The sequence below is a fragment of the Argiope bruennichi genome, chromosome 4 (genome assembly GCF_947563725.1).
Source record: "Argiope bruennichi chromosome 4, qqArgBrue1.1, whole genome shotgun sequence".
Lineage (NCBI taxonomy): Eukaryota > Metazoa > Arthropoda > Arachnida > Araneae > Araneidae > Argiope > Argiope bruennichi.
The window spans coordinates 38561945-38584796 of NC_079154.1; the positions used below are offsets into that span (position 1 = coordinate 38561945).

Consider the following 22852-nt stretch of genomic DNA (forward strand, 5'->3'; position numbering starts at 1 on the left):
TTTATTTTCTGATTGAAAGAGAAAATGTTTTTCTGTCTAAAGTCATAAAAAGAGCAACTGTGCATCGTTTCATCGCCTGTTCTAATGTAATTTGTAAATTACCATTAATGTCATAATTGAAGAAAAATCTTTTATCAAGGGTTAATAAAGTGTAAGGAAACAACTTTATTTAATTACATAAATGATGGATTTTAAGGATGAGAAAAGGAAAACAATTTATAATTTTAAAAACATCATAATAATCAAACTCTACAAAGTCTTTAATTTGAAAAAAAATAATGCATCTTGATGTTTAATAATCATATAAAGTATAAAAATTACGGTGTTTGTGTCTCCAAATCTGTTTCTGCTCTTAGGAATTCTAACTCTAATGTCAAGCATTATGTCGAAAAAACTCAAAAGGCCGATCATTTTAAGATAAAGAATTTAGATACAAATATTTCTACTCTCAGGAGCAATTGAATGATGTAAATTAGTACTTGGCTTATAATTTTAAAATAGTTTCCAGATTTTTATTCAGTTTCCATTTTTTATATGAAAGCTTTTCAACGAATTCATTTCTAAAAAAATTAGATATACTTAAGGTTCTTTTCTTTATTTATAATGGTTTAAATAAGACGAATAAATCAGTTTTGATAAAATACCTTCATTAAACAAAATAAAAAGGTAAGAAAATTAAATGTATTCCAACAAAAGCGATCGTTTTTAAATTTTCGAGATTTATCACTTTTCTTAAAAATAAATTTTAGAGTGTCATAATTTATTACTGAAAACGATTTAATTTTAATTCTGACAGAAGAACATCAAGTTAATAAGCATTCTTTGTTCTCTTAGGAAAAACGATTTTAAAAAGACGTCAGATTCTTCGTCCATATGAATAGCATCTGATGTAAGATTATATTGCATGAGCACGTAACAAGTCATTTCTAATAATTATAAAATAATAGTTTATAATATAATAGTTTGTCTAACTGGCTGTCAGCAGAACAAGCCCTTTTATTTATTGCTTTCAAATTTTTATCAGAAATGCATTAATACGCACCTGCAATATTACTTTCTTGCAGTTTTAGTATCATTACTGAAAAGAGATTTACAGATATTTTTAATGGATGTTGAATGGAAGGCTGGTCAATTATTTACCAATAATTTACATTGTTGGCTACAAGTTTTGTGAACTAATGATTAGTGATGAAGTGAATCAGCGACTTAGAATAATTTTTTTATTGTTTAATTGAAAATAAAATTTCAGATATTTATTGGCTATCACTTTTGGCTCCCAGCACCCTAACCCTAAAATATGTTTGAACATAATCATAAAATTTAAAAAAAATAAAACTATCCTTTTACTATGTCATCTATTATGTTGTAATGCAATATGTCTTAATATTTTATCTGAATAATTTTCATACGGTTTATTCGCTATAAAAGAAATAGTTTCCGTGTTTCTGTAGATCATAAAGATCGTGTTTTTTTGTTGTTGTTAAATATGCTCTAGTAATTTTAACTACTTATTTCTTTATTTATTTTACTTATTTCATTGGCTTATCAGAAAAAAAATGGTTTTCGAATTTCAGATATTTTCCTCTTTGCTATGAAGTATTTATGTTGAACTCTAATTCAATGCTAGTAAAAAAAATTACTTTAACATTACAATCAGAGCTCGAGGAATCCCAAGATTTTATATCTTCAATTTTATTTTATATTATTACCGATTTTTATAGCAATGAATTTTTTTATTGAATTTAGGAGGAAATCCCTTTGAAGTATTGAATAAATAACACAATCAAATCAATAATCTTCGATGTTTTCTATTTAACTTCTTTATGAGCTTTAATTCATATTTCATTAAGTACTTAATTAGTATATTTTCAGCTTGTTTTTTTTACATTAAATCAGAAGTTTTATATTATCTATACGGGGGGGGGGAGTTATAAAAATCTTTTCCCTATGTTCGCTTAATCAATCGAAGGGAAATTTTAGAATATTGCGAAAAATTCTGAACTTTTCGAATGGTATCACGCATTCCTCCCTGTGAAATTGATGAGTTATTTGATAAAACAAACATAATTAGAAGATTATAAAGGACGAAAAGAAATGCAGAAATCACGTACATCGACGCATTCTGCATAATCACATTAATGCACAGTAGAATCTAAAATCACATAACACCATATGTAGATCGTAGCTTGTGGAAACTTTTTAATAAATAATTTGAGAAGATCCTTTCATCAATCAGGTGTTCAAACTGAATCGTTTCCTTTAAAGGACTGAAGTTTCATACTACTTTACTGAAAGGAATGCTGAAAAGATGCAATATTTTACAGATACGAATTGCTAACAGTTTATCTTTAATTAGATGTTAAATAGAAACTTATAAACTTGATCAATGTTTTGTTGTTTTTGAAAATTCAAATATTTATGTTTCCGAATCTGAAAGTATAAGGTAAGCTTCTTTACAAAACTGAATAGAGTATAAAGGTAACTCATTGATATATCTAGTATTTCTAATCTCGTCCTCTTATTACTACTGGTTGCCTCCCTTCACTTTTTTAAACAGAAAAGGGGAATCAGACAAACTTTGCTTGGCTTTTCTTCCTAGCACTTATATAAGTCATTTTATTTCGCCGTGTGATCTAATTTCGAATAAAAAGATAGTCTGCGAAACCATCTATGAACGTGAAACACGCTGTACTCGCATGTATTCGTAGAAGTTGAAAAGGAAAATGAGAGAAGGTGACATAAAAGTAAATTGGTGAATGAGAAGTTTATAATCGAGATAATTTGAATTCATATAATTTGAAAACTATTATCTCTCATCTTATATGTGACATATAGTTTCAGATTTTCCTTTAACCTACCAGAATAATTAAGCCTTAATTTCATGAAGAAGCTTATCTTTATTCTTTCACCATCAATAAATTAAAATATTTTTGAAACTCGTTGTTGAAACGGAATAATTTAATAATTCGAAAATCATCGGAGTTATCCAACATTAAATCAGTGCGTTAAGCTTTTAAGCTCAAATGAATTTTAATCATTTATTTCTAGAAGTTAGGAAGTTTAGTTAAGTTACTTAGGTGGACTGAAATCCAATACATAATCCAGATTGTTGGATAAGGAAAGCCTTTTGTCTATTAAAATGTATCAGATTTGAGGTAAGTAGTTCACAATTTATATGTGGACTCAAGAATAATGAGTTTAATGAATTTCCTATTCTCCAATCGCGGAACAAGTTTCCAATACTTATGCTTGAGGTAAAATATCTAATCTGCACTGTTTGAACATTGAGTTTACAGTATAATGTGAATTCACATAATTTTATGGGATAATTCGATCTCGCTAACTGTTTCATTTAAGTAGGAAAACTATGATTTAACATTATTTCAAAGCAATCTCTTAAATGTGGCGTGTTTTTTGTGAAATACTATTAATAATTTTAAATTATCAGTATAATTGATAATTTAAAAAAGTGAGGTAATCTTTTTAAATTAAACATCCAGAAACATTTTGATATATTTGACAAGATCCTTGATGCACTAATCTTAAACAAAAACCTACAGCTGCAATATACATTTTATAGTTTCTTAGAAATACCTGCATTTTAAATTCCTAAATATAATAATAGTTATCCATTATTGAAGTAAAGAAAGGTTTAAATACTTTTGCTATATTTTATAAGCCAATTTTCACAAATTTTACATTTACACATTTCTGAAATTAGATAAAAACAATTATATTTATAAATATCTAGTAATTCTTTTGTAATTCAGTAAATTTTAAAATACCAGTAAAATTTTTATATTTACAAATGTTTGATTTCTAACTAGTTCACTCAGAGTAGGCTTTAATTTCATGGCATGAATTAGAAAATTTCCAGATTCGCAAAAATTCGTTAAGATTTATATAAACAGTTAATTTCGATTGTTTAATTATATATTTTAGATATAACACTTTAAAAATTAAGCGAGATATCTAGTTTCCAAAATTAAGTCGTTGAATTTTTAATCCGATTAATGTGCTATCTAAAGCCTGGTCAAATTCTAAATATATTTATAATTTAAAAATATATTGCTACTTAAATTCATAAATATATTACACAAGATGAGCCCTGACTTTCCATAAGGCTTTTTTACAAAAGGATATATGTTCAAATCTTTGCAGGACAAAAGTGTTGGCGATGAGATTTATACTAAATAAATTCGAAGTTCGCAAGCTTCAGAAGAAGCCAAGACAATTAGCATTAAGTTAGACTATCTGTACAGACATCAATTCATAACGGCCTGAATAGTAATCCATCGATCCATGATAACCATGAAAGAGATGTGTGCAGCTGTTATACAGCAGATTAAAAATTCGAAGTTCGCAAGCTTCAGAAGAAGCCAAGACAATTAACATTAAGTTAGACTATCTGTACAGACATCAATTCATAACGGCCTGAATAGTAATCCATCGATCCATGATAACCATGAAAGAGATGTGTGCAGCTGTTATACAGCAGATTAAAAATTTCAATTGAAGCTTCCCATTTTATTCATATTCATCTGTTTTTTTCTTTTCAATCACTGCTGAAATATACTTGAATTTGCATACTTGCTTCATATAATATATTCTTCAATCACCACATGCGGCAAAAATTTAATTGAACCCCGAACCAAAGAATCTGTTTCTTATACCCATTAAATATGAGATACCCATTAATATTTTATACCCATTAAACATGAGATAGAGAGCGACTTATTTATTTTGAGTCTTAGTTCCAAATCAGGCCGTTTACATGATTGTGAAATAATGAAAAATATTTGGATTTTTAAATTTAATTAAGAAGTTAAAAAATACATTTTAAATTAAATTATTGGTTTCTGTATTAATATTGCCCACAATAACTGATAATAGAGTTTTAGATACAGGTATCAAAATAATGGGTCCAAAATTTAGTTCTACATTCGCTTAGAAGCAAATGTGGCATTTGCTTATGTTTGGAGGAAATATATCTGTCAGGTAGCGTCCTCTCATCTGATCTCAATTCAAAATTATGAAATCTCTCCTAAAATAGCCTTTGCATTTCTAAGGGCATAAATAAAACTAAGCAAATTAAATTTAACTGACGTCGTCTTGGGGAAATGAATGCTTAGAATTGAGGTCGATCTCGATTCAGATCGTGAGATCGTCGTTTTTGACCATTACGATATCTTAAATCCTTTGTGAACAAGAAAACAAAAACTGAAACAAGTTTTTTTCAAACGAAAATATGAGATGTGCTTCGGCTTTGATATATTCTCGTGTTTTATCAATGGACTCATAAGCAATAATAATAACTCATAAGTAAAAGTAACTCATAAGTAATAATAACTCATAAGTAAAAGTATTTTCCAATGAGTGAATAAGAATTTGTTGATATTTCTATGTTTGATAAAGCAATTATTTTTCAATACTGCACAGAATTCTTTCCATATAGACATATGTATAAATTAATCATTGAATTACATTCAAACTTGGCCATATTACCATTATTAGAATTATGAACTTTTCATTCCAATAGCAACCGTTTCACTTAAGATATAAATAGCAAATTCCGATGCATGTAAATCCTATTCATGTACGTCAACATTTTATCAAATAAATCACAGTGGAATGCAATAGAATTATGCAATTGCATTAATCATCGGAAGTGGAATGCAATTGCATTAATCATCGTTAATAAATGATTACATATATAAAAGTTTAGTATAACGAATTATATTGTTCGTCGAATCGTCGGATGATTCTCTTTTGTTCCATATGGTTCGTAAGCCCATGTTTCAAACGAACATTTATTGTTTCCTATTATGGATTTTTTATTCTATCAGAGGTTTCTAAAGAACAGGACAGCTTATTGTCAGGTGTCAGTTTCAGATCTATTTTTGTTTCACAAACTACAACCGAAATGATACGAAATAATGATGTATGCAGGGCAAAGAAAATTAAAAATGAAGTAATGGAGCTAGTTTTCCTTAAAAGAAAAAATATAAAAAGTGATGACCTGAAATGCTTTATATTTGTTCTTGTTGATTCACACAAGAGCTATAATATGACTCTGATGAGGTGTCGTAACATCATAATTAAATAATATCTGACGAGTCTGTTTTCATTAAATTAGAGACTGGGGTAGAACAAAATACGATTAAAGATATAACGATAATAAAAATAGGATTAAAATGTGCTGAGTACTTAGCAACATGATATTTATTATAATTCAAATAATTTTTCATGAAGCGCTGTCCATTTTTACTATTCAGAAAATAAATACAAATGCTTCTTGTCACTCATTTATTATTTATATTATATACATTTTCGGATAATAACTGAATATACATCTTTTGATAAATAATCTGTTTCCAAAATTCTATTAGCTTCCTTTTTAATATTTTATGTAAGAATGAGTGATTTATTTATTTCTCTCTTTTTGAGTATGAATACCATAATTTTTTTTATTTAATTAGACTTGCATAATATTTATATGGAGAGTATCTTGCAGTTTATTCTTCATTCATTTCTTGATATTCTGATTTTACATTATTTTGTTTTCTCTGTGACAATACACTTGTATAGTCATAGAGAAAATAAATTACATCATTGTATTTTGGCTTTACGTAGTTTCCTTTAGCAATTTCCCCTAATGCACGAACTTGTTATTTATCTGCGTGTGATTGTTACATATAAAAGAAAATGTTTTGATTCAATAAGCACATATAGTTATTCATTTGGTATGTAAGGACTCAAAATGAGTTGAGAGATAAGAATCTCAAGTAAAATTGTCCCATGTTACTTTAATTTGATTTTTTTTTTTAATTGCGAATAGTTTCTGTGTCACAACATCTATTTTAATACCTCCAGAATTTAATTATCAGTTAAAGCGATTTATTTAATTCAACTCCCACTGCAAATGACTAACACAGTCTAATTGTAAATTAAGAAAAAAAAGAAGAATTTAATAGTTTTAATATTATTACAATTAAGTAGACTAAAATATAAAACACTGAAAATAAAAATATATACTTTTAATACACTAATAAAAGTTTGTACAGTAAATCTTTTTTCATGAAATTTGATTATTTCACTTTCAATGTAAATTTTTCTTTCTAAAATAATTCACATTTTAATTCTAATTTTTAAAATTTTGAAATTTGAGGTTTTTTTTCCCCAAATAGATAACATAGTTAAGAAGACATTAGAATACTTCAGAACTATTCTAAAATCGATTACGTCAGCAAATTTCTGTGCCATTAAAACTCCTTTACAAAGGTAACGTAATAACAGTTCTTTTGAATTTTCACGAACACGTACCCGAAAATAACGGAAAATCTTTAATGATGATTTAGTGAGAAGAACGCCTGATTATCTATATGGAAAAGCGACGCATTATGGTTCCAGACAGCATTAAGATCTTATACAGATTAAACCTTTCTAATATATGACAAAAAAAAAATGGAAACAAACAACAGTTATCAATAGATAAGTATATATTTAATCTAATGAGCTTATTCATACAATCTTCAAATTATCAAATTAAAATTAAAATATTTACATAAAGATTATAATTAATAATCAAATTATTGATTAAGAGTTAATTAAAAATTCATATTTTTCATTGCTGCTTTCTTGCAGTACAGCGTTCTTAAACAAAATAAACGGAACCTCTTGATATTCCCCTGATATTCGAAATTTGTTGAAACAGCAGCTGTGAATGATTCGAAACTTTTTGTTGTCTTCCTTGACAAAATCGGATTGTCAATACGCACAATGAAAACTGTCGAAATAAATTCTGTGAATTGAATTCTTTGAAGTTTTCTTAGAAAATCCAATTCTGGGACTCCGTTCTTTTTTTTATGATTTTATTATTGACCTCTTGTCTTTTAGAAAAACATAAATTTAACGAAAAGTAATTCTTTATATAAAAAAAGCGTTATGTTTCGTGACGAGTCTGCGTTTAATAATAAATTTGGAATAAAAAAATAAATAAATAAGTAACAAAAATACGATAAAAAATATGGACAGCTGTTATTTATCTTAATCAGTTATAATATTGAAATTCTTCATATGCACTATAAAATAGATCTGTTGCAGTAAAAAGAATTGTATAGCGTGTAAGGAAAAATTTTCAAAAATTATTAATCCGGAAACCCTTATAAAAAAAAATATATGGAATAAAATGGCAAAAGGAAATCGATAAAAAAAAATGAGAACTCGATAAAAAAAATGGGTGAATAAACATGCTAATCATTTAATTTAGACAATATTCTATAGAATGTTTTGTAACTAATATGGGTCAGATATACCAAAGAAATGAAACTGATATCTAACTCTAAAGCATCAAACATTATCAATTAAACATATTAAATACTGATCTCTAAGCATAATACCAACAATAAAAGAAATTTTAAATGATTTCATTATGCAAAACAACAAGAAAATTTAAAATTGTTATATAGATAACTACGATGAGTTTTTATAAATGTAGTTATGATTAATTAAATAATACTTTCTTCCCTAATGTGGTAGTTTTGTGATGGGAATTTAATGATCTCTTATTGCATAACAAGAGCTGGTTGATCGGGCATTGGACTCGCATCCCGTGAGTAATGAGTTCGAATCCGGCCGGCCGAAGACTCTCCGTGTATAGGGTGGTTGGTGGACATATAAATTTGTCTCGGTCAATAATGTGATCTCTAAGTCGAGACAACATCATTGGGGATACTGGATCAGAGGTGATCGTTCTCTGATTCAGGACTAAATTAGGATCTGTGAATGAAATGTATGAATGAAGTCCGCTTCCGGAATAAAAGGTTCTGACGTATGAATAGCTAAGTCGTACTCTTGACCCTAGATGGCGCTACTGAAACAAGAGACGCTTGAAATCGAGGACTTTGTCAACGGGTTGTCTATGACAAATGCCATAAGGAAAAACAACATAACAAGAACCTATCAATAAATTATAAACACTTCACTGAAAATAAACTTTTCACTATTGAATTGCTTTAGAACAAATTGCTATGGCGAAAACTAGAACTTTCATAATAAGATAGCCTGCGGAAAAGCAAAGGGATATGCACGCATTTTTATTTATTTATTTTCGAAACTTCAATATTACAAGATTAAAGGCAAGGAGATTGATTTTCTAATTTAAGGCATATAATTTTATAAATCAATAAAATTCTCCATCTATTTTTTTTAATTAATTAGAGAAAATTTTAATGTACGAAAGAATAATTTGCATTCATAGTTATGCTCCTTTATTTTGATTTGAACTTTCCATTAAAAGAAAATTTATTCAAAGGATAAGTGATGTGTTATTTTATAATTTACATCATCGCATATAATTCTTTAGCTAAAATTAAAAAATAACATTTTGTTGTTATTCAATCTATATTAAAATTTTCCTTTAATTTTATGAGTATGATTTTATAAATAATTCTTGAAAAATAAACGGTTAAGCAATTTTCAAAAAGGCTGACTAAAAAAAACCTGTTTTCCTGATAAATAATTGTAAAAATAATAAGAAGATGAAAATCATTTCTATGTTATTTTTATAGAAATTTTAATTAATATTTAATACTCTATTAAATGAAACACAAAAATAATGAATTAAATGTTGATGTTATTTAGTTATATAGTTCTGTTACAAATTTGTAATATTGCTTCCCAGTTCAGTGGGTCTCTTGGCAAGATAGCTCTGACGGATAGCTCTCATAGATAGCTCTGACGATTAATGAACGGATGCTGGGTCATTAAACTTCGATCTTGGCGACAAAGTTGACAACCATTTGGATATTTGGCGAACAAAACAAAAGATTCCAGAATCAACAGGAATTTTGACGATAGGTCCATTAGAACTCAAGTTATATTGATCTTTCTAGAATCTTCTTTGCTTTCTTAAGAAAATTATAAAATGCCGGGAGACAGAACTGGAATTTGTCAAGTATTGAGGCAGCATTGAGTAGTGCTCTATGTAGTCAATCTGTATTGAGTTAATGGATGAGTCATGTAGCAGGAGTAACCAAAATGGAAAAAAAATGGTTGGCTGTTTATTATCTATTTGCTGCTTATATCCTGCCATTTACTTCTCTTCATTTGTACGGTTTCGAGTTGTGTTTTGTTGACTATATTTTCTCTTTTTCTTGTTGAATAAACGTCCTCATTGTTACTGAGCCAGTTGGACAATTTTGCCATACACCACTGCACTGGAATTGTTGATTTTGGCAATTTAGACTGGGAATTTTGCTTAACAATACTTTTTTAAATACAAATCCGTCATTTTTTTATGATATTATTGTATTTTTGCATCATCCTTGATCCATTTTCAATTGCATTCCAACGAATAATTGCACGAATGACAAGAAAATTAGTTTAGAAAATCAATTAAAATTTCTACGAAACAATATTTAAAACAAAACTAAACGAATACTTGTCAAAAGAATATTCCCTGGCCTGCAGATAAAAACAATCAATATTTGGTAGAAATAAGTATTCATTTATTATAAGAAAAGTAATAATACATTAAAATCTTATTAAGCGGTCTTAAAGCATCTTAACGATTTAAAAATTATGGTTTTAAATTAAAATAGAATCTAAAGCAAAGTTTCAAAAATTTTGAATAAAAAATGAATTAACAATTTTTCGTGGATACTAAAATAATGCAGACTGAAAAACAATTTAGAATGCAACATTATAGAAAATCTCTTTCTTTAACAAAAAAATTCGAAACTCTTTAATATATTCTCAAAGGATACCAGTTATGATTTTAAAAAATCTTTATAATACTTTAGTAATTTTTTTGCGAAAGTCTTGGAAATGATAGTTCTCAATTCGGCTGGGAATTTATCCATTTGTTTATTTTCATGAAATGTTCTTACAGAAATAATGTAAAAGAAATGGATTTTTTAAAAAAAATTTCAGGGCTTACTGCACACAGGTTTTTTACAACTTTCTTCGTCTCTATGATTTTTAAACCGAAGGCTAAAGAATGTTTTATTAACTTAAAAAGTAGCAAATGCTAATGTATAAAAGATTATTGCACATCGTAAAAAATATGCTAAAAAATTATTTTTGTAAAGTATAATTAGTTTTAAAATACTAAAGATGTTGAAACTATTGTCTTATTTTTATTGTTTAAGAAGTAAAAAAAAAAAAGTCGAAAAATAGTCTACCGTGCAATATTGAATATTTTAATACACTACTACTACGTTTCTTCTCCTATGTTTGATGCAATGCAATTTGTCCATTGAAACATCATCTGTTAATTGATATACAATTAGGGATTGCAATACCGGACCAAAATGTCAATACCGGTATTCGGTATTTTTAAAATCTTAATACCGGTATTAGAAATTTTAGGAAAAGAAAGAAAACACAGGTGTTTCTTTGTTTTATTTGCCATTTTTGTTAGAGAGTGTAAATATCACAAAAAATAATTTGCATTTTATAAAATATAACAGTATATAATCACAAAAAAGTAAAGAAACATCTTATTTATTTAAATCACAAAAAAAGTGTAAACATCACTATTCAGTCTGTGATACTATTACAAATTTTTGAAATGTGATCTTAAAAAACATAATGCATCAATTGTACTGTCATTAAGCCTCAAAAGTAATTTTGCGTAAAAATGACCAGCTGTCGAAAACGCTCTTTCGGCATCTATGCTAGTTGGTGGTACTGTTAGCAATGCGCGATATACTTTTTCCAAGTATTTACCTCTAAATCCCTCATCTTCAAATAAATCGATTTCTCGTCGGATGGTTTTGGAGATAGCTAAATTTCTGTATTGTATTTTGGTTCGTTGAAATTTTTTTATATATCGCTTATTCTTAGTTCAAGAGACGATTCCTTTTCACTATCGACAGTAGTGATATCATAATCTTCGATAATAGAACCGAATTCTTATGAATGTGGATAGGTTTGTGGGTAAAAAATTTTAAGGAAATTTACTATAAACTTAATCAGATTTGAATTGATTATTTTCTTTTTTTCTTTTTCATTTTCATTTTTAAAATCCTTATAATTATATAAATACCATAAGACATTTTTTATTTCGGTGTGCCTTTCTTCTGTGCGATTTTTCAATGTAATATATAATTCTTGAGATAGTGATGTGTGCTGTTCTTTCAGTGACTGCAACATGAAATTTATTGTTGCATTAGCTGTTAATAAATTAGAATCTCTCCGGCATAATGTCTCAATAGTCAGTTTTATTGGAAGTAGAGCTGATATAGTTCTGGATATTAAGTCGAATTCACTATCTGAAAAATTAATTTACAAGTTTAAGTCAATTATTGCTTTTTGGACTGGATTTCTCAGTTTTCAAAAATCGTTCCATCATTAGGAGTAAACTGTTCCAACGTGTTTTAGAATCTAATATTAACATATATTCTGTTTTATTTTCAGTTAGTATATATTTTAGTAATATATCCTTTTTATAGGGGAACGTTTAAATATCTTAATTTTTCGAACTTTATAAATTATAGGAAGCAATTCTTGATAGGTTAATATTTCATCCTCATAAGCAATATCTTCTTCAACAATTACATTGTCATTATCTTCATTGTCAATATCCCTATCACTCTTACTCTCTTCAAAGTTGGAATCCGAAGTTTCTATATCCACAGTATTTGGATTCTCCTGTTCTTTATTTTTTTGGTATAATACATTTATTACTCCTACTTGAATGCTGCTGATTTGCACCAATCAACTTTCCAACTTTTTTCATAACTGTTGCTCCATCAGTCGTTATGGATACAATATTTTCTTTCAGGGATAATCCATGTTTCGCTAATTTAGATTTAAGCAATTAATTAAGCTATTAATTAGCTAATTATATTCGCCCTTAGGGAGACATAAAAACAAAAACGTATACTATTTTGCTATGTTCGCGATACCTGAACATAGTGGAGACAATTTTAAAAATTTCTAGTAAATACCGAAAAAAAGATATTTAAACTTGTAAATACCGGTATTACAAAATTGTACAAATGGCTCAAAATACCGGTATTCGGTATCCCGGTATACCGGTATTGCAATCCCTACCCATTATGAATCTTCCACACTTCTTGAACGAAGGACATTTGGCTCAGGCAATATTTCTAAAATCAATCCAAGTTGTTTTCTCTAAATTGCTTAAAGCTTTTTCTTAAAATCAGTATCCTTCAAAACGTACCTAATCAGGGAGCTAATGAAAATGTCTTCTTTAATTTTTGAGTAACTTAGTGATGAAAATCAACTGCGCAGATATCGAAATCTGCGTCTTTCTTTAATCATTCATTTAACAAAATTCAGTTACGCATGCATGCATATGTGTATATTCCATATCTCCTTCTAAACCATTGAGTAGGTTTCAAGCAAATCTTTCACATTTATTCATTAAGACAAGAGAAAAATTACGTCTACTTTTCATAGGGCAAAAGTTAATTAAACATTCAATCAATTAAAAATTAACCGAAATGTTACAATTTATCTGTAGTAATTTCGGAACAAATACTATTACAAGAAATATTTCAATACCATATTAAAGTCAAAATTTTTCCATTTTCAATTATATAAATTAATTTTTGCATAATATTTCTTTCAACTCTTAACTTGAAAAAAATTTAGCCATATTAAAATTAATTTTTAACTTGAATTATCACTACTTTTTTTAAACTTCTTATTTACTTTAACACGGCATTTTTTTTGCTAGGTTGTTATTTATTTCAAAGTATTGGTCTAATAATGTCTAAAAGCAAAAGTCAATTACTGAAACCAAATCAAAAACTATAAAGTCTTTCTGAGCCAGAGAAACAAAAATCAATGTTATGCACTTCAGGGTATTATAAAGTAAACAATATTTTGAAATTCTTTCACCGAAACCTCCACAAAAAATTTACACCATCATAAAATTAAAAGTGTTTTCTTCTCGACAATATCATTTTCATTTTGACGTAATTTTACTTACTACCTACTACTTCAATTTTTTTATTAATTCTTTAGGATTATAGATACAGATGATTTTGATATAAGAAAATTTGTGGTAGATACTCCTTTACTGGACAATGTTAAGACTTTAACGAAAGCACTATCACTATTTCTACCATTGTTTTTAAATTTCTATTTCATTTTAATGCATAGACCTTAAAAAGAGATTTTGTACATTATAATATTTTATACAAAAGATATTTCGATTTTAAAAACAATGTATATCAAAGAATTAAAATTCTAAGAAATGACAGATGTATGATATCGTAAAAGTAATTTCTTAAATTTATTGACAAGTGAAAAATGTTTACTAATATATTCTTTTTCAGCTATCTGAAATCTGTAAAAAACACTCAATGTATATTGAAAAACTGAAAATTCACTAAGACTCAGTTTTCCTGAATTAAATACTACTAATCATTCTTCTATTATAATTTCTCGAACATATTTTTTTGACTTCATTTATATAAAACAAACCTACTACTTACCTGAATATTTCCAAGGTTCATTTTCATTTCGCATATCTGAGGAGGATGGATAATCATTCAATCGTACGTCAGCAGGACTTTTCCTTCCAACTAAAGTCGGTTCGTTGGTTTTGATACTAACTCGAAATCCATTTCTATCTGCGGTATATTCAACTATTCTGAACAACCCTGAAATATCCGTGTACCCGTAGTATCCTTTGACTGTTCCATTTCCGTTTGATTCTTCATCTCGATGATGTGTATTTCCTTGATCGTCGACTATAAAGTAATTGAATTTGTAAGGTTTTGGGACTACCTGCAATGAAATGGCAATTAAATATATATATATATATATATATTCAATAAGTTTATAAATTATTCTAGATTCAGTGTACATATTGGTAAAGTTTAATAATTTATGAAACTTACTAGAAATAAAGAAATTTAAAAAAGACAGAATTTGTGTGTGATGATCAAGAAATTTAGGGCTACATTGTCAATAATATTGCAACGTATGATACTTTCAGCAATTAATTTTGAAATGATCAGTCTTTAATAACTCAGGAACCAGACTTAATTTTTACGAGTTTTGGGTTAATTCAACTTATTTATAAACTTCTTTTTGTTGTTTTTATCGAAACCCTTCAATATTGAGCCCTTATATGATCACATTAATTTGGTAAGTTAGTTTTTGATTAACAAGCAATTTTGAAATTATAAAAAGGTTATTTTAAGATTAGGTGATAGATAATCAAAATACAACTGAGATGTCTAAATGCTTTGAATTTGAAGGGTTTAATATGCATTAGGCCTTGTTACGGCTGATATTTGAAGAAATTAAATTCCAAACTTGCCACCCTCCGGTTCCTATTCTAAGATTTCATTATCAATTCACAGCTACCTATTAAAAATATATGCAGTTAAATTCATATTTTTACTAATCAAGTAATATACGAAAAATCTCGGAATTCCTTTTTTAAAAATATGGTGTCTATCAGTTCATGTATACAACATTCCTATCATATGATTCGAAACTTTTGTGAAAATATTTTGTGGCAATAATTCAACTTTATTGTAAACTTATTAAAAAAATTCATTTGCTCTTTTCTATTAGAATAGCATCGTATTATGAATAATGGAATATTAAAATTTTTGATTATAAATATTTTGAAAATGAAATGCTTACATCATGGGTATAACCACTTGATGAAGGTGAGGTCCTTGGTAAGTTTCTCGGTGTGGCTAGTAGATTAGATCTCCTTGAGTCAAAGTTGTTACTTCCATAATTCTGGGAAGACAATGCAGGCACTGCTGCCGATAGTATTATTGAGATATAACCATAAAATACCACCATAACCATAACAACCTACAAAATATTTTATTAATAAGGTATGCATAAAAATTGATTCGTGATTGCATAGTTAATATATATATCCATGTTCATTCATCAACAGTCGTTTACATTGAAGTACTATATTTTATAGAATATCTTCTATTACCGTGTTCTATTCAGAGTTCTATTTTCTTTCTATTCAGTGAAATACAGCTCGATGTGACACTGTCTGAACAAGTCACCGGAAATTTCTTGAGGAAATATTTATCTACACTATCTCTATAGAAGCCCGAAACAGCAAGAGATTTGCCAGTGAAGAATTTTGTGCATAAATTAGTCTTTGGATCATGTCCTGTACATTTTCGTCGAGATTTATATCTCTTGCCTATCTAAATGACAACGTCATTTTTTGATATTATCCAGCATGCTCTTGAAATCAACTGCGAACTAGTCTGGCCCAGTGACATGGTGTATTGTTAGACTGAAAAATTGTATCGTTGTTTAGATAGAAGAAATTTAAGAATATGGACAAGATAGAATTGTTTAGATAGAAGAAATTTAAGAATATGGACAAATAATCTCCAAGTAGTTAGTCATTGGGGAAACAGTCCACATTATAGTTAGCGCCAGTCATATCTTTCCATTATCTGGCTGACAGCTTGAATCCATGGCCTCGTGTCTTCGCCATACTCCACCCTCAGCTCTTAACCCTTTCCTGTATGGGTTATTAAAATTTTTGATATAAAATTAAAAAAAAACATAAGGAATGGGATTAGTCGATAGTCTGAACATTGATTTGACAGTAAAATTTTTGAAACTTGTTTCCTTCTTCAGACAGAGAGTCCTCATTTAGAGACATGGCTGTCTAGAACGATCAATTCATAAGAAAATCTTCAGAGATGGCTATATAAACTTCTTATTACAGTGATAATAATTCTGAATGTGTTTAAATATATTCTAGGAAATTAAAAACTTGCTAATTTGTTGTTGTTTCTTATGGCACTTGACATGAACAAGCCCGCTGTTACGAAGACAGCGATTTTAAGCTGGTGTGGGGGAGGGCGTCTCTTGTTTTTTTTAGTAGCGCCAACTAGGGCCAAGAGTACGACTTAGCTACTCACGCATCACATTTGCTTACACAACCTTTTTTTACAGGGGGGGGCACATTCACACTCTCACAGATAGAACAGATGAAGAACAACCATGCCCGAACCAGGACTCGAATCCATGACGCCCAGATCACGGGGAAGACGCGCTTCGCCTATGCCAGGGCGCCAGCACTTTCTAATTTAAATGCACATATTTTTGATATATATTTTTAAACTAAATATAATCTAAGCAAATTAAGAAAAATAATTTTAGTTTGAAAGAAATATTACCAAAAATTGAAATTAATGAACTGATAAGCAAAATAAACAATTATATTTAATTTATTAAAAATGAAAATATTTATGAAGATCCGATATATCAAATAAGAAAAGATAAAAAAATTAAAAATATCTTATTATTTCGTAGGAAATGGTAGAAACAAATTTGTGTGCAAAATTATAAATTAATATATCTAGGATATTGGATGAATATGATCGATTAATTTTGTTAGAATTGTAATTTCTATGAAACTAAGTAATTCCTATTATAAAATTTAAAAATAGGTGTATTTTAAAAATTAAATCTATTTCATGAAGAAAACCATATTCCATCGAAGTGCCATCGATAGTTTTGAATGGTAAATACTGGTAACGCTACTTTCCCAATAATGAAGAAACCGAGAAGAAAATTATAAAATCTTAAAATTACTGCCCCTTTTTGTGACCATCATGCCTAGAATTGTGATTCAAGCAATGTTTTTCTTGTCATCTAGGATCTAACCTAACAAATCCAGCAGAGACGTTATAACCGATAATTGTACATAAAAAGACTCGAATCTTTATTTTACATTCCATAAAAACCAAATTTTGCTGAACTGTCCTCATGAACACATCTGTCTTACGCTTCTCATTGAATGTTTTATTATTTTTCACAACATTATTTATCTATTAACTTCGACTATGCTGCGTGCACATCACCAATCGCGGTCATTTAAACATGGTAGATCGCTACAAAGGCCATGATAAGAATTAATGCCTAAAATTATAAATTCTCCACATGTTTTCATATTGTGAATAGAGGAATGCTGATTTTCGTCACAATTTTTGAAAAAAAGAATGCATCATAAATACAGTTCCAACTTGCAGTTCGCATTCAGACTCTGTTAATTACCGTTATACGCTTATAATTACGATAGGAAATCTTTCACTAGAGTCACTAGAATGCAAATGAAAATCCTACCATTTCTCATTTGTGATGCATGATGGACTGCATACAACCATACCATCATTTTTGTGTTTGCAATAGCTTTTAAAACCCTGTTTTCAAAGTAAAATTACCATTAACTAAGATGTTCAGCCTTGTATAAATTCCTAGATTCCCATGAATTTCGTGAACGTCTTGAAATGCTGAACTGGTGATGCTTTAATTATCACGTATCAAAATAAACCTAATTCTCATTTCGAAATTACCCCCTCCCCCGCAAAGCTTAAGTCCACTTCCTATGATTTGGCATTTCTGAATGAGAAGGCTACTTTTAAAATGTTCGTGAATTGGTGATATGCCTAAATTGTTTTAATTGTTAAAGTATTCAAATAATTTACGCTTTTATAAACCTAACGAAGATTTCCTTAAAGAGATCATCAAAACATTGTTTCTCATGAAAATAAATGTCTATCTTTAGAGCATATTGTGTATTTATAGCATTTATTTTTTAAACATACAACAATTGAAGTTATTATTAAATTAATATCAGATTACATTTAATTTATGTAACAAAAATAAAATTATTATATAAACAACAATAAATTTTAAATTTGTAACAAATATGTATACCAACATTATTGTTTCTATTCAGATTTCAGAAATTTTAAAATCGATGATTCAAAAGATTTATCGACGATTCAAATTACTTAAGAAAAAAATTACCTTCCAAAAAAATTTCTAATTATTTTCTATTAAGTGGCATTCTTATTTTACATAAAAATCGAGATATAGTTCATAAAAAAATAGCGTTTTTTATTATTTTTTTTGCTAAAAAAACGCGTTTAATTGCGTGTGCGTGGTCAGTGGTCAATATATTGGATGCGGTCATGGATTATATTTTTATTTTCTCGCATATAGCAACATTTGATTTCTTGTGATAATTGATATATTACTAGTATTTCAAATATTAATCGTGAATTATAAAGTGTAAGGAACATTTTAGTGAATATTTCGCAACTATTAAGTAGTTTTTTTTCTTTGAAGGAAATGAAACATTTTCGAGATGTCGATTTTGGGTCTGTAAAAAAAATGGGAGTATATTAAATATATAATATCTATGGTATAAGATTTAGTGCATATTGAAAGAATTCTATTTTGATTATCAAATAACATTAATATATTTTTTCTTAAAGTAATTGTTTCCTAATAGTAAACTGAATATTTATTTTGATGCAATAAACTTTTTCATAATTATAAATCAGTACTCCGAATAGAGAACTCTGTATGAAATCACTGCAAAAGTAATAGAATATTTGAAAAGAGATTCAGTTATTACAATGAGAATTTCATTTTAAAGTATTGAAAATTAAACTTTAAAACAAATATTGAATATCCCGCAACTTCAAAAGATAAGATAAGATATCATAAATTTTGAAATAAATATCCGCTTAAAATTATAATACTGGGAAAAAATAATAGAAACATGATGTAATAGATATATCATGATGTTAAATAAATATTGTTAATATATTTCATACGAATGTAATAAACATAATTTCATTTATGTTTACTGAAACCAAATTTATTTTAAAGCTAATATAATTTGAGCAAAAATGCAAAAGGCTAAATATTTCTACAATTTAAGTTTCTTTTAACTAAATTTTTTTTAAATTAATTAATTAATCATCGGCTTATTAAACCTATACGCATCAAATATTTTTAAAAATTTGCGAAATGTATCCTATTTTATAACACTAAAATTGAAAAATCAGTTATTAGAATGTACTAATCATCTGGGTTTCTTAATAAAAGGTAAGAAAATATTTTCCTCTCCAACAACGTCGGCTAAATAGCTAGAATATCTAATAAACATTATTAATATAAAATAGCCTTTACCTTTGGTAAGTACATATTTGGAAATAAAGAGTGAAGTTGCTTGGTTTTCATAAAGAAGATGCCAGAGGAACTGTAGGAAATCGACAAAAACTTCTAAGCGTGGACCAAGTCATTATATACTTCCCATTTCGTTGCTTTTGACATCATTTGCAAATCACTTTCTTTAAAAGCGCAGTTTTATTTCCCTGAAAATGAAACAGTCATCAATTTCTTTGTTAAAGACATAAAAAACTGCCTTTTAAATAAACCTTGTGTGCATAAAACGACTAACAAATATCAGCATCTTTTTACAACTTGTTAAAGAATTGTTTCCTATTCTTTTTGATCTTTCTGACATCCCATTGAGCACACAACTGTCATCAGTCAAGTACTGACAGTAAGAAAAACGGCTTATGTTAATATTTAAGAAACTATCTTCAGAATTATCAGAATTGATAAAATGGAATAGAAAGTATTTACTTTCATGTTTACAATTATTTGAAACTAATCCGTTGTTTCTTAAAGCTAGAAAATAAAAATAAAACTAATTTGTAATTGTCTTTTTTTTCTTTTAAGGCAGAAAGCAATGAATACTGTAAAAGATTACTCCTCAAAATTTATACATTTATTCAATTGTAAGTAGGGATTTCAATACCGGTATACCGGGATACCGAATACTGCTATTTTGAGCCATTTATATAATTTTGTAATACCGGTATTCACAAGTTTAAATACCGGTTTTTCGGTATTTACTAGAAATTTTTAAAATTGTTCAAGGATCGCCAACATAGCAAAATAGTATACGTTTTTGTTTTTATGTCTCCCTAACTAATCTCCCTAATTAATTAGCTAATTAATGGCTTAATTAATTGCTTAAATCTAAATTAACGAAACATGGATTATCCCTGAAAGAAGATATTGTATCCATAGCGACTGATGGAGTAACAGTTATGAAAAAAGTTGGAACGTTGATTGGTGCAAATCAGCAATTGCGCTATGCTCATGGAATTCAATTAGGAATAATAGATGTATTATACCAAAAAAGTAAAGAACGGAAGAATCCAAATACTGTGTATGTAGAAACTTCGGATTCCAACTTTGAAGAGAGTAAGAATGAGAGTGATATTGACAATGAAGATAATGACAACGTAAGCGTAGCAAGCAACTACCAACTAGCGTAGATGCCGAAAGAGCGTTTTCGACAGCTGGTCATTTTTACACAAAATTACTTTTCAGGCTTAATGACAGTATAATTGATACATTATGTTTTTTAAGATCCCATTTCAAAAATTTGTAATAGTCCCACAGACTGTATAGTGATATTTACACTTTTTTATGTTCTTTATATATTGTTTGTTCCTTTACTTTTTTGTGATTCTTTATATACTGTTATAATTTGTAATTTACAAATTATTTTTGTGATATTTACACTCTCTAATAAAACTGGCAAATAAAACAAAGAAACAGCTGTGTTTTCTTTCATTTTCTAAAATTTCTAATACCGGTATTAAAACCGGTATCCCGGTATTAAGATCTAGAAAATACCGAATACCGGTATTGAAATTTTGCTCCGGTATTGCAATCCCTAATTGTAAGGCATTGAATTCATTGTAAGTCATAAACTAGGAAGTAGTCATTTTCTTAAGGAAATGGCCTTTTAACCCTTAATATATTATTGATCTTCTGATTAATTGCATTCCAGACTCTTATTGACATTAGCAGATTATTTTTATAATCTGCTAATTCATGAATGCAATAACATATTTCTTCTTAGAGATTAAAATTTCCATTAATGCTAAATTACTGGTAACATGAGAAAACTCCGCCGATGGAGAAATCAATTACAAAGTATTTAAATACATTTGTAGAAGCAATTAATAAAATGATTAACTAAGATTTAAAAGTTAGAAAAGGATAAAAAAATTCCTCTCATCAGGCTGGAAGATAAAGTTAGATTTTTTTTACATCCTGCAACAAAAATTGTTGATGTAAGAAAATTAAGGCTTTTAAATCACTTTTAAGCACCAAACTTCTAAGATATTGCAGTTATAGAAAAATTTCAAATGCAAATTGTTCCTCTTAAAAAGGCACTAAATGTCTAACTGGTTTTATTTTTCTATCTTCAAAAGAATCTTAGATCAGATCTTAGAAAAGTTATAGCGAAATGAAAATTTTAATCCTCCACCATTATCATCCCCTTTGAACTAGACGGGCCATTTGCGAACTCATCCGATAATTTTACATTTTTAACAATATATTCCGAGCCAGTTAAAATCCAAACAAAATTACTCTAGTTATCCTGTTTACGTGATAACATTGCAAAGTGTTATACATGATAACATGGGCAAAAAGTTATATATACTATATATATATATATATATATATATATATATATATATATATATATATATATATATATATATATATATATATATATATATATATATATATATATATATATATATATATATATATATATATATATATATATATATAAAACTTTTGAACGAAGAAATGGTTTTAGGTTCTAGAGACCATGATCGGTGAAGAAGTGAAGAAATTTTCCTGAATTCTTGTTATGAAAACCATGGCAATAGGTAGTCTTCCTATAGGAATCAACCTAAAACAAAATGTTATCAGTTTTTGCCGAGATACGTGGCTTATAGCTGAACTATTTGTACAACCATGGTAGAATAGATAATGAATGGAAATATATTGCGACTCTTAATGAAGCACGCGTTTACAACAAAATAACTGCAACAAAAATAAGTTTATTTACTATCGAAAGCAATGAAAAAAATATATACAAACTGCATTCCGTCATTGCAAAGGAAGTTTCAGTCATAATTGTCATAGAGTTCTCCTATTAGGGGGTACTGAAAATCAACTCAAAGTATTATCA

General features: G+C 28.1%; 1 protein-coding gene across 1 annotated transcript; it reads right to left on the reverse strand.

Annotated features, from left to right (window-relative positions):
- Nucleotides 1-8869: 8869 nt before the first annotated feature.
- On the reverse strand, nucleotides 8870-20001 carry LOC129966223 (cuticle protein 14-like). Its single transcript, XM_056080637.1, has 4 exons — nucleotides 19972-20001; nucleotides 15637-15816; nucleotides 14472-14766; nucleotides 8870-8958 (listed from the first exon to the last, which is right to left on the reverse strand). Exons 1-4 carry the CDS (start codon nucleotides 19984-19986, stop codon nucleotides 8870-8872), a joined length of 579 nt encoding a protein of 192 aa, XP_055936612.1. The 5' UTR covers nucleotides 19987-20001.
- Between the last annotated feature and the right edge of the window lie 2851 nt (nucleotides 20002-22852).